We start from the raw sequence: 12,605 nt of genomic DNA, 5'->3' as shown, positions 1-12,605 counted from the left end.
AAGTGTTCTCTTTCATCTTGGTATGCCATTCAGCCTCCTAAAATGTTAAAGGTGGTTTTATCCATCTTGAGGTGAGGTGGTCCATGGAGACAAATTTGAAATAATTTCACAGAAGAATGATGAGGAGAAAGTCTTTGTAGAACTCCCTTTAGAGCAAGCCTCCAGTTGCTTGCTTTCTTAAGGTGCCTGCAGTGGGAATTCCTGCTGCCGCAGAGTCAGGGGAAAAAGGAAGGAACCATGCTCTGCTCAGCCCATGCATAGAGATTAGTAGGGCATCCTTCCAGAATGGAGGTCTCTTGCTTTGACCACTGCACTATTACAGAAAAACATGGGTCACATCTACTTTATCATATAGATATCCACATAAACAAATGGACTTGTAGCTCTGAATGCCTGCAGTTTCTAGGACTACCTAATTTGGCATCTGATTTAGACTCACTTTTCAGCTTTTTTTTGAGACTGGTGTGAGCATCCTTCCTCCTTCTCCAGATTTTTGTTAAGTGTTTATGATATCACACCACTCAACAAACTCTGTGGCCATTCTGAATTCTAATCCAAGAGACAGGTACCCAATCTCTTGGAAATATTAAAATCTCCAATGGAAAATGTACTTAACGGATTGTGGCAGATCCAGATTCACAGCATACTAACTTAATCTTGATTCTTTCCTTCTGAACAATGGACCTAATGCCATCCAATCTTTCAGTCTAAGAGCAATGCCTTTGCAATGCCAAAGGGTTGCACATGCACAGGTATTTTCCCCATCCTATGAGGACTTGTGAGAGAACCAAAGTAAGTGTCATGTTTGGTAGATAAAATTTCAATTTCTGCATAAAAAAGGGGTTATATTGATCTTTGCATGAGTGTTTTATTAAAACAATACCTATAAGTGAATTGAGGAAATTTGATTCCACTGTGCAGTTTCCTTTCACAAACATTAATTTAGGTTAACTTTTAATCTAGTCATGGCAGACATTTTTCACAGTGACGTATAAACTTTTTTCATATAGTTATCAATTTTAAAAAGGCCCTTATATATAATTTCTGGGTCCCATATTAGAAGGAAGAAGCCCTTTTAATAAAAGCAGAAAATATCTAAGACCCAAAGCTCTGTTGCTGTTTCACAGGCCATAAATCAGATTATTTTGCTGGTTCACAATGAACCAATGTGCCAATTAACAGTGTTCACTTCTGCTGTAAGGTGAGTAATGTTAATACAGATGTAGTCTTCATATATGGGCTTTGAAGCACTCCTTGCCATCAAAATTTGTTTTCTCTGTAATGGAATATGTGTGTTTATCTCCTATATGTAAAATGGCCATTACTATGGTAGTCTTTGTCAAAGACTCTCTGCAGGTACAAGTCTCATTTGATAGGTTACTGGCCCTAGCAATTTTTAGATTGGTTGATAATAAGGATAGAATTAGATCCTCTTCTCCTTTCAGAAGTTTTAACTTCTGAAAAAAAAAAGAGAAGTTTTAACTTCTCTTGCTTATTTTGTAGAATATTTTTAAACCTTAGGTATCTTTATTTGGGACTTCCTTTTCCTTTTGAGACTATTTGAAGCAATATGTAGCACTGTAAATCACAAAAACACCTTCTCCAGAATTATGTGAAGACTAAAATCAGTGATGTGCTGCAAGTCTACAGCTGTAGATGATTGCAGATGATTGCACCCATGAGGCAGGTGGAATGATTACTAGCTGATGTAACAAAAACCTGAATGTAAAAGACTCTGTACTATGTGGAAAGTGCAGGTAAGGAGGAAGTCTGTACAGGATCCAACAACAGGACTGATTCTTGCATATTTGCATCTAGGAGGCACCCTGTTCAACAGCACCCACATAGACAGCTCTGCTAGTGTCCTTAGTGTGGCCCTGATAGCAGTTGCTGCCATGATAAACATTGACTAAAGGTAGATGGACACTCAGATTAACAGTGAGATGTAAGGTAAAAATACTTATCATAACCCTCCAATTCCCAAGACTTGTATGCTCTCATTTAATTCAAGAAATATATTTATGCTTTTTAGGTATATCAGATGCAAATACTTAAAAAAATACAATCATATTGTATTTGTGACTAATAATTTTTACAATTAGTAGTGTCTGTTCACAAAAAAAGTAATTTTTCTCAATATTTAGCTTAACTTCTTTTACACACTTCATAATACTGTCACGGTCTCGGCTATACCCTATGCAATTAAACATAGCTAGGGAAAAAACAGAGAAGAGAATAAAATCAGAAAGAAACAGGCTAGCTGTGAATATACCCGATGCTCTCAGTGGGACACAAGGCTGAAGGCTGTTCTAAGATGAAGAAAACATCAACCTCTTTACAGAAGCCCAAATCAAAACCAGCTAAGAAATCTGAGAAAAAGAAGAGCTTGTCAGTACCATACAGGTAGAGACAATAGCAAGGAATTTTGCTACCCACATCCACACAGCCAGCCAAGCCTTTCATTCATATCCCTTTCTCTTACTTCCACTCAGCCCCACAGGTAGCATTCAAAAAAATCTCTCAGGCATCCTGAAGAATAAAAGATTCAATTTTGTATTAAGGCTCACACTGTGTAAGAACAACACCTGCTTAAGAAGTCAAGTTCTGTGTCTAACTGTTGGAAAGAGTACTTGGGTTTCTACTGAGTTCATGAGCAATTTTCTGTAGGAAAGCAGGAACTTCCTGTAACCTCCCATCAGGTTGAATGGTGGGAAACCTGATGAAGCTGAAGTCAGATCACCTAGAGAGGTATCATTCTTTCCTCACTATTCCTTCCTCCCATTTCAGAACTTCCTAAACAAAAGGATTTGAGGTACTGTGAGCTTATCTAATTGGTTCATATTTCATTAATTCTATAGTTGCATGAACAGTTATGAGATAGACCTCTGTGACTTTTATTTGTAACTTTTCCAGAGGTACTGCCAGACAGAACTTCCCCGGATTTTAGTAACTCACTCTTAGAGATTACACTTGCAAAGCTGGCAATACTAATCGGTGTTTATCCAATTCTACATGCAATCTAGAAATATGTACATTAAAGGACAGAGGCATTAGCTGTAGATATACGCTGACGTGGCCCATGTTGCAAAAATGATCTTCACAAGCATCTTGTGTAAGTATGTTGTGTATGTTATTGATGTACATTAAAGAGCGCAGGCACTTGAGAACCTATGGCACAAATCTTCCTGTATAATTGTTGTACAAATGTGGAATGGAGGCAAGTTTTGTAAAGAGAAAGGAAACACTGCATATTTTAATAGGCTTTTAAAGGCTTTTAACATTGTCTCACCATGACAACGCACAGGAATATGGCTAGGGGACATTGGTCTGTGGTGGGTGCAAAACCATTTGTTAGGTGTCCTTACCAGCAGCTATTAATGAAACAATGTCAGAAAAGAAGACTGTCAAAGTTTTAGAGTCTAATCTTGGTCTGGTTCTATTTATTTTTTCTCTTGGTCAGGTTGTTTGAAAATAAATAATACTCATGTAATTTCAGATAAAAGTAAACTAAAAGGTAGTGCAAGTAATCAGGAGGACAGAATTAAAACTCCTGAAGATCTTGCAAATTGAAGAAATAGTCTGGAAAAACAAAAGTAAGTATGCTATTCAACAGAGACAAATGCAAGGGTTTACATTTAAAAATAAATATATAAATAAACAAATAAAGGATGGGAAACAGTTATGGCAGATCTTTCAGTAAGACACAAGGGCTGTAATAAATTAGAAAAACATGAAAAAGGAAAACATCTCTCTGGAATGTAGAAATTGTAGCAGAGCTTAAAACCAGATAAAATAATGGCTCTGCTGGGGTATTCTGACAGGACTGCATTTCAACTAGCTGGTGGATCAGCCAGAGAAGGTCTAGAGAAGGAGAGTAGGAACAATTTAAGGTATAAAATCCAAGTCTTCTAGCAAAAGATTGAAACATTTAGAACCATATGGAAGGCATAATAAAAGATGCAGACACATTTTTTTTTAAGGTTTTGTCTATGCCAGTAGTGAATAAGGTGAGAAATTATGATCTTAAATTCCATAAAGAAGAAAGAGTCAGGTTATACTTTATGAAAATCTTCCTAAGAGGGCAGACAATGAAGCAACACAATAAGTTGCTTGGAAAACACATGAAGTCTGCTTCTCATCAGAAGGAGATGGCTTAAATTATTTTGACAAGATAACTTCACATTTATCAGTAGTCTATAACTATGTTCTTCCTTAAACAATACGTATATACTTGCATGGAAGCATACATAAAACAGATAAATAGAACACCTCAAAATTAAAAATGGAAAACTTGGAAAATAAATATATTTAATATATTTAAATAAGTACCAAGCCTTACACTATCAGATTTCCAACCTTCATCTTTTAAGTCAAAGCCACTTATAAAAATGGGACCAGGGCATGGCCAAAATAAAGATGTTTTCCAAATACGAAGCTACCTAATTGGCATATTCACAATATTAAAAACTCTGATAACTTTTATCTGATTAGGACACATTGGTCTTAACCCATTAATAAAATAGTAAAAATCCCTCCTTTTTATTTTCAAGAGAAGAAAAATAACAGAAATTATCAAATGCAAATATTCACAGCTTGTACTTATATGCCACAAATTAAGAGTTACTAATTATACAGTAGCTGCCAAACTGCTACACTCTTGTGATTTTTGTAATGATAGATTTGAGGATCCAACAGGACAGGCTGCATCATAATATCTGCAAATGAAATACCAATGAATGTACCAAAAAATAGTAAATTAGACAGAAAATATTTATTTAATTACTTACCCGTTAACTACACAAAAAGATGCATCACAAAATGGATATTTATAAAATATGGATGAACTTGCAGGTTATAATCCTGTTAATAACAATCCTAATTTGAGGAACCTTATTTAACATTTTTTTGGAAAGCTTCTGTGTCTTACATAGTATTTTAAAGTTTAGTTATCAGCCTTCAATTGATATTCAATTTAACTTCTGGGTTCTCTTCTGAGGGGTGTTATATCCTGGTTCCCTATTTCTAGACAAAAACTACTTATCAATTATAAGTCTCCTAGGTCTATTAGCAATCTCTGGCCTTTCAAATGCAATACTCAGAAATAAATATTGTTAAAGCACAGCATTGTGACTCAAGAGACCAGCGTTTCATTCCTGTTTTTTTTTAGTCTGTTTTGAAGGCATCCATGGACAAACTATTTCACCTGTCTTTGGCAACCTGCCTCCATCATTAAAAACAAGCTGGTGTCCTTTATTAAGCACTCTGGGTCTTGTTCAACTCTTCTACCCACTGAAGCTTGTCTAAGACACTGCAACTAGTTTTCCCTGATGACCAGGTGGGCAGCTGGAACACCCTTCAATGCCAAAAAATACTTTTTTCATAACAAAATAAGAAGGGTGATTTCAATCTGAGGCCTAATTATTCTGGCAATACCCCTATCTCATGCTCTCCTCCCAGACTACCCAGGGTATTACAGAACTTGAATGTGGATGGTTTTACGTTCTAGTGTGAACACAGCCCATGTTCATCCAGGCATGACAGTAAATCTGATGGCTGACTGAGAGATAACACAGGATTATCCTTTGAGGTCTACAGAGGAAAAAATTATAGAAGATTTGGTACTATCTATGGGGTTATCCATCTAAGTACTGGAACAAAGGGTATGCTTCTGACTTGCAGAGGGAACAGAATGTAGCTTGGCTGAAATCAGGTTTTTCTCCCTTACTCACAAGTAAAAAGAAAGGACATAAATGGCAGCTTTTGTTTATTAATTATCTGGTATCCCAGAGTACTTGTAGCAGGACTCTGAGGCTTCCTTAAAACTCTGTGGCTCATTGTGTATATCCAGAAACCTAAATATTCAGGAACCATCTGAAGCAATTTCAGCTACAAAGGCTTTCAATACTCAAAAAACCTTTTTTTGGATTTCAGTCATTAAACCTATTCATTACCTTCAAATTCAGCTGAGGCCGGGATAACAGTCTGGAGCTCAAGCCAGAAAAATGAAAAAAAAACCCCAAAAAACCAAAAAGCCCTTTATCAGAGACAAAGTGATGCATCAGAAAGAATTCAGCCTGTGGGTATGCTCTATCATTTGAAGGTACTTCCCTACCTGTCCTGAAATGAAAATTTACAGCTGCAGGCTTCTGTTGAACCTTTGTCTGCTCAATAAATGTGAAATAACCACAATGTTTTGACAGAGTAACTGCCTATTTTCCATTTGAGTGTGGATCTTACCACAGCTGCCCATGCTCTTGCCACCTTTCCTGCTTTTGTGTTCTACACTCATTTCCTCAAGGGGATGGCACAATACATTGCAGCTGTCAGACAATGTATTCTCCTGGTGACTGCAGTGCTTTGCACAGAACACAAATTGCACCTGTATTGCAAAATCTGCCAGACTCTCAATCATTTTTTGGCTGATGGTCTGACTTAAGACAGTTTGGATCAAGATTGACACAGATACATTATATCATTTTTTCTCATATCTTCTGCTTAGTAACAAGATGATTATCAAAGTAATTCTGGATAAAAAAGTTTTTTTCATGGAAATTACTACTAAAATTAGACAAACAGAAGGGATGTTATGCTCTAAAATGAATAAAAAATAAAACAGAAATTAGTAATTGCATTTGCATACTGGTGATAATCAACAGTTGACTCTTTACAAAGGCATTGTTTTAAAGGTATTTAAATCCTACGATCCCAGGCAATATAAAAATATATCATAACTGCAAAGCAAATAGCACCACTTCTCTTTCTAGCATGTGCTCTACTTGAGTGGAATACTGATTGCACTTGATGTCTTTTCAGCACAGACATGAACTATCTGCTCCATTCATTTAAAAAACAGTTTTAAATGGATACTGAAATGGATTTTACCAGTAGGACAGACCTATCTCATTAAAGCCACTGTAGCCCAGCTCTTGCCTGCTTAGTCCCAGATCTTCAAGGTCCATGCATTTAAATCCAGGTGGGCATTGGTAACCTTCTTCTAGCTCTCTGGAACAGTGGGTGTCTGGGATAGCTAAATTATTCCAGGTTACATTTCTGTGAAAAATACAAAATTAAGTTGTTACATAAACTCAGTCCATAGCAAAACTAAATATTTGAAAGTGAGAGGACTAAAGGGAAAAGTTCATCAGCTGTTATTTTTACTATCTGATGTTCTTTGGTATACACTGTTTACATTAATTAAGCAGTTACTGTAAAGAACAAGCTAATACACTCCTGAAACTTCATCCTTATGTAATGACAGTACAAATACTACCAGCAGAAATTTCATATAATACCTAGAGACCTCTTAAAAATGGAAACTCTCCAAGAAATGGAAGAGTTAACATTCAGCAGCTCCAACTGCTCTTTAATGCAATTTGAAGACAACGTTTCAGGCTCCTTTGCAGACCTTGGATGTGTTCAACTGCAGTCAGTACTATGAATATGACTTTGACTTACAATGGCATTACCTGTGCTTGCTTGCTTGCTTTGACACTCCTTAGAATGATCCTTGTGGATGACCTGTCAGTCATCAGAGTATGTATTCAGCTTCTTGTAACTTGTTCAGTACAGGTTTCCACCACAGATGAAGGGTCACAGGAAAGAAATCAAACCACTGCATGTGTAGTGCAATTAGTATCTAGGCACTGCTGTGACTGAAACAGATTTCTGACTTACTTTTGGGTCAGTCCAATAATAATTTGGTATAAGAGATGAAAAAATGTGAACTGGTTTGAATTGGTTCAAGCTGATTTATATGAGTGACCACAATATTTTAAAATAGAAAGATCATGAGACAAGGGCCAGTGCCCCAACACAATGTCACAGTGTTGGCCATTTTTGACTGCTGTCAGAGGCTGAGCATCACTTGTTTTCCCAATTTCTCTGGCAGCTGTGGTTGAGCTTCTGGAGGCTTTGTCACACTGGACCACATTGGGAATTTAGGTAGCGCCAGCGCAAAGGGCCACAGAAGCTAGAAGGATAGGGAGAACAAGGTTGCTGCTCTCTGTTCTATTAAATATATGCCCGTGGCATGGACACATAAATATGGGTTATCTAAGTACTCCCAAACTTTGGGAAGGAGAAGCTCAGGCAGTTGATTCCCCCTAATCACTTACAGTGCCTGGTTAATAATCACACTACACAGTCCTTTGTCACAGACTGATCACCCCATTTTCCCAGAACTAGTTTAGTTAAGAGGTAACCTTAGGAAACCACCCTCTCCACCCTGAGCAGGTCCCTGCCAGGGTCTGCAAAGCAGCACAGCACAGAAGTGGGGATTCACTTTACCTATGCTATGGGGCCGCTGGGTAAACCAAAGAGAAGAAAGGTCCAAATAAGGCTCCAACTGTGCTGGATGAGCCAAGCAACAACTGTTTTTCTCCCTGCTTGTACCCTCTCATCCAGCAAATGAAAAATCCTGATTTTTGGTTCAGTTCTAGGGCAATTTCAAATCAGACATGAAAAGCTAATCACAGTGAGTTCTAATCTGAGAAATAAAATAGTAAATGGCTTTTTCCATTCATGTTCAGGTTGATTTTGACTACCTGGTTACAGCAGAGACTTTTGACATAAAACCACCCAAAATGAATTGCTGAAAGTTACGAAAAAAAAAAGTTGTAGTATTCACTCTGTTATCCTGAGGCATCAACTAGAGTCTTAAAATACATAATTTAAAATTATCTTGCTTGACCAAAGAAAAGGTGAAACTTTTCCGCTTGCCCTTTAGTATAATTAGTAACTTATTGTTCTTCTGAAAGTCCTTTTCCTTTAATCTAACTCACAGATGCATTTTGACAACTAAACTGGGCAAACAGAAGCTTTAATTACGTTATTTTTATTGCTTTTATGCACTGCATGGAATAGCATTACATTATTTGAAATCTGTCAGTGTGAAACCAAAACATCCTACAAATTTTTTTTCACAGGCAATTATAAATGCAGATAAGTAATAATTGTGGCATCTATCCTGTAGTCATTTCTTTATGATACCAGAGAGACATAAATATCTGCATGGATGCACACAGAGACATGTACAATTCCAGATGGAGTTTTAAAGAACACCCAGAAATTCAGCAATGTGCATAACCAAAAAGACAGACAGATACACAAGCATATGTGTATTTGTTCCACGTTTGTAAATATGCTCAGCACATGTCATTCAAGTATTTCAAAATTAATCTGTTCACCCTAATTTCTTTAAACTAGATGTTAATTCACACCCAGTTTGATGCTTTATGTTAGATTTATGATGCTGCTTTCCAAAAGCCATTATCATATATGGGATTAACATAAAACCGTATTTTAAATATATTTTTAGAAATTAAAATTAATTTATTGGCTCAGGCAGATTCAGAACCCCAGCTACTGGTAGCTAATGAATTACCCATTATGGCTTGCATTAGAAAATCCCTCAAATCCCAAGAGGGCAGCAGCATGAGGGCATATTATTAAAAGCATTGCTGGCTCTCAATCACTGCAATACAAAGCATTCATTTAAGTGCTTCATTTAAACTTAGATAATTTTTTTTAATTTAACCTCCTTTTGAAGGAAAGAAGAAAAGCTGTCTCCTAGCACTGAATATGATTTAGGCTAAAAATGAAGAGTCTCTGCTTATAGTACTTGTACAGATACAGGCCTTTTTGGATCACTATCCCTTGGCAAGTTGTGTTCTCCCTCAAGACAGTAAATAAGCCTAGACTAGTACACATGGACTAGAGAATATCAGATATCTAGAAGTGGCTAGAATATCACCAGATGTTTTCAATATAAGATGATTTAAATTTTATTGCTTCATTGGCTATACTCAGTGTCAATTAAGTACTGAGATACTGATTCAGCCCGTAACTAGTTTTAAGCATCTCAAAAGTTCAATTAGGCAATGTGCTTAAATGTCTTTCTGAACAGGATAAATTGCCTGAATAAATTTATGAACAAGAAATATTTTATCTCTGTAGTTAAACAATATTTCTGTGCAGAGTATTCAGTGTCTGTAAAGTGCAGCACCAACCCAACACGCAAGCTGAGAAATTAGTTCTCCACAGGAATGCCAAGGATGGGGAAGGAGATAATTGACTCTACTTCACTTGATAGGCATCTTTCAATAACAAGATTGTTTCAAAAGACATAGGACTGTTGCTCTGACATGGTTTTGAGTTCCTGAAGAATGTTATGATTACACACATATGTATACCAAAGCAAGGACATGAATTGATGTCTCTTGGGAGTACAGTGACAGTTTTCCATGGCATCTGTTACAAAACTAGTCTTTCAACCACCATGTGCTCATGTGAGAACAATCCCTCTTTCAGCACCTTCTACTTATTACAGCAGTTCTTCAAAGAGGGGTTTTCACACCTTAAGAGACAAATTACAGTGATAGTTTCTAGCTTCCTGTTTTCTGCTAGCCTTTCTCCGCTGAAAATACAGATGGGAGGAAAAAAAAAGACTTTTTTTTTATTCTGGTATTCTATTAATTTTCTAAGATACCATATTAATTTCTAAGATATTATATTAATTATCTAAGATATTTGGAAAGCCATTCCAAATTAGAAAGCTTCTTGTGCAGTTTCCAGATAATCGAAAAAAAACGCCGAAAGCAAAACCTAAGTTGTATACTTATTGATAAGGTAACAAAAAATAATTTCAAATGGTTGATTAGGTAAAGAAGTTAATAAGTAAAAATTACTTAACTGGAGCTGAAGGATTTTCTGTATTTGTTAAAAGGAACCCTATGTCTGTCCCTGTACAAAACCAGGCACTGCTCAGCTGCTGACTGGACAGCTAGTGCATGTTAAAAATATCATAGCAGACATAAAAAATGGCTGGTAGACCATGATGCAAATAATTAGCAATGTTGCAGCTTCCAAACAGGGAGCAATACATTAACTGGGGCTCAGTGGAATTGGCACTGTGTTCTGTGTTATCCATTTTCATTAGTGACCTGGTGTCATGGTTTGACCCTGGCACAATGCCAGGGCCCCCATGAAGGGTATATTTTCAAAATGGTGGCTGTGAGATGTGACCCGGGAACAGAACAAAGCAGGCTCTCATTCGGGGATGGAGGGAAAAAAAAACATAACACTTTATTTATTACAAATCTAGAAAGGAACACATACTAAACTAAGAATGAAAACCTTCCAAATACCTTCCTCCTCCCCCTCCCTTTTCTCCACAGATTCACCACCCCTCAAATTATCAACCCTCAAATCCATCAGGGAGAGAGGAGTCCCCCCTTGCCTCATAGGCCTCCCCCGGAAGCACAATTAAAACCTCCTGTGCTTCCGTGTCACCCACGGCCCCATCCAGAGAACATCGGCCCTCGTGACTTCTCCCCCCCCCCATGTCCAGTGCTCTCACCACTGGACACGGGCCAGGACTGCTTTTAGGGCTCCCCCTTTAAAGATGCTCCACCCACTTCCAGAAGCAGCAGTCTCTCAACTTCGGGACACCAGTCCCCCCCATATTTCACCCCCTGGGGCCGAGGGGCCTTATGAACAGTCTCAACTTTGGGACACCAGTCCCCCCACATTTCACCCCCTGGGGCCGAGGGGCCTCATGAACAGAGATCCTCCTCTCCGTGGAGACAGAGGGCATCTCACACCCCCTTCAGCCATCTCTGTTCACGCCGCTGCTTCACTCTTGACTCCTGGGTGTTGCCTGCCCCTAAATACAGTCTCTGGGTCACAGGGAAAAAAAACACGGGTCTGTCCATGGCTATACAAGAAAGAGTCCAGCCCAAGGCCACTCCATCATCTCTTCCACTCAGGATTCTTCTCTCCTCCTCCAGCTTTCCTCACGCTTGCCCATCTCTCATCTCTCTCTCACCTCATCCTGATTCAGGAGGATTCAGTATTTGTAAGGTTTCTATTAGTCTACAAAGGGGTTAAAATCTTCAACTCTGCCTGCCCAAGGACTCCCACATCTGCCGGGCACCTTCTCTCGACGCATCCCCCGCTTCTGGCCGGCTGAGTTGCCAGCACAATTTCTGTCTCTCTCTCCGGGGGGGGCTGCCCAGACATCTCAATTCTCATCAACCCCTGCATGTTCTCCTCCACCTCTGCACCTTCTGGGGCTCCCGGCCTCCTCCCTGTCATGGCCTCCCCCTCCCCCACCCAGACGCATCTGGACAGGGGAGAGGCCAGACCTACTCACCAACGCAGGATTCCCAAAGAGGAAGTTCTCTGGGAATCTCCTGCTTTTAACCCCCGTGTGTTCTCAGAGGCGTTGCCAATTTTGAATTTGGCCCCTGATTGGCCCGACTTAGACCTTTCCAAAAACACATTTCCGGGCCAAACCACGACACCTGGGAGACCCTATGAATCCAGCTTCATCAAAATCACACCAAGCATATGATGAAAGATAACAAAAACCTATGAGAACAGAGAAAGATTATGCAGTTCTGAAGATTTTAAAGGTTACTCTCAATAACTGTGATTTAATGTCAAGCAATAAATTCAGGAAGTGATAGAACCTAAACAAAAAATGGACACTGCTGTATAGAAAGTACTAATTCAAAAATAAACTTAGATCAGATGATTAAGAAAAGATTTTTCTTTTAGATATCAATTTTTTCTTCTGCTAGATGTCTAACTGAACATGCAATTCT

The 12,605-nt window shown here is 38.4% G+C and overlaps 1 protein-coding gene and 1 long non-coding RNA gene across 13 annotated transcripts in view; one reads left to right on the top strand and one right to left on the bottom strand.

The window, feature by feature from the left end:
- Window positions 1-12,605, bottom strand: part of NALCN (sodium leak channel, non-selective) — a 234,197-nt gene that overhangs the window by 174,809 nt on the left and 46,783 nt on the right. For 6 of the 9 annotated variants that reach the window (XM_064408342.1, XM_064408338.1, XM_064408339.1 and 3 more), the window contains one exon: window positions 6,896-7,050. The exons of 1 other annotated variant lie outside the window; for it this stretch is intronic. In XM_064408342.1, coding sequence (XP_064264412.1) covers window positions 6,896-7,050 — 155 coding nt within the window. Of the gene's footprint in view, window positions 1-6,895; window positions 7,051-12,151; window positions 12,171-12,605 lie in introns of those variants that run through there. 2 more of the 9 variants (XM_064408344.1, XM_064408346.1) reach the window with 2 other exon arrangements.
- LOC135293786 (uncharacterized) lies at window positions 524-6,397 on the top strand. Of its 4 annotated transcripts, none has more exons than XR_010355873.1 (4): window positions 524-792; window positions 2,668-2,748; window positions 3,024-3,112; window positions 3,497-6,397. It is a non-coding gene; the product is annotated as an uncharacterized LOC135293786 (long non-coding RNA). The 4 variants fall into 4 exon arrangements; XR_010355874.1 differs by lacking the exon at window positions 524-792 and adding an exon at window positions 1,517-1,950; XR_010355872.1 differs by lacking the exon at window positions 2,668-2,748 and having other exon boundaries at window positions 526-792.

The sequence above is a fragment of the Passer domesticus genome, chromosome 2 (assembly GCF_036417665.1).
Source record: "Passer domesticus isolate bPasDom1 chromosome 2, bPasDom1.hap1, whole genome shotgun sequence".
In the NCBI taxonomy this organism is placed as follows: domain Eukaryota; kingdom Metazoa; phylum Chordata; class Aves; order Passeriformes; family Passeridae; genus Passer; species Passer domesticus.
Note: the sequence above shows the minus strand (reverse complement) of the source record. Positions and strands in the feature narration are given on the sequence as shown.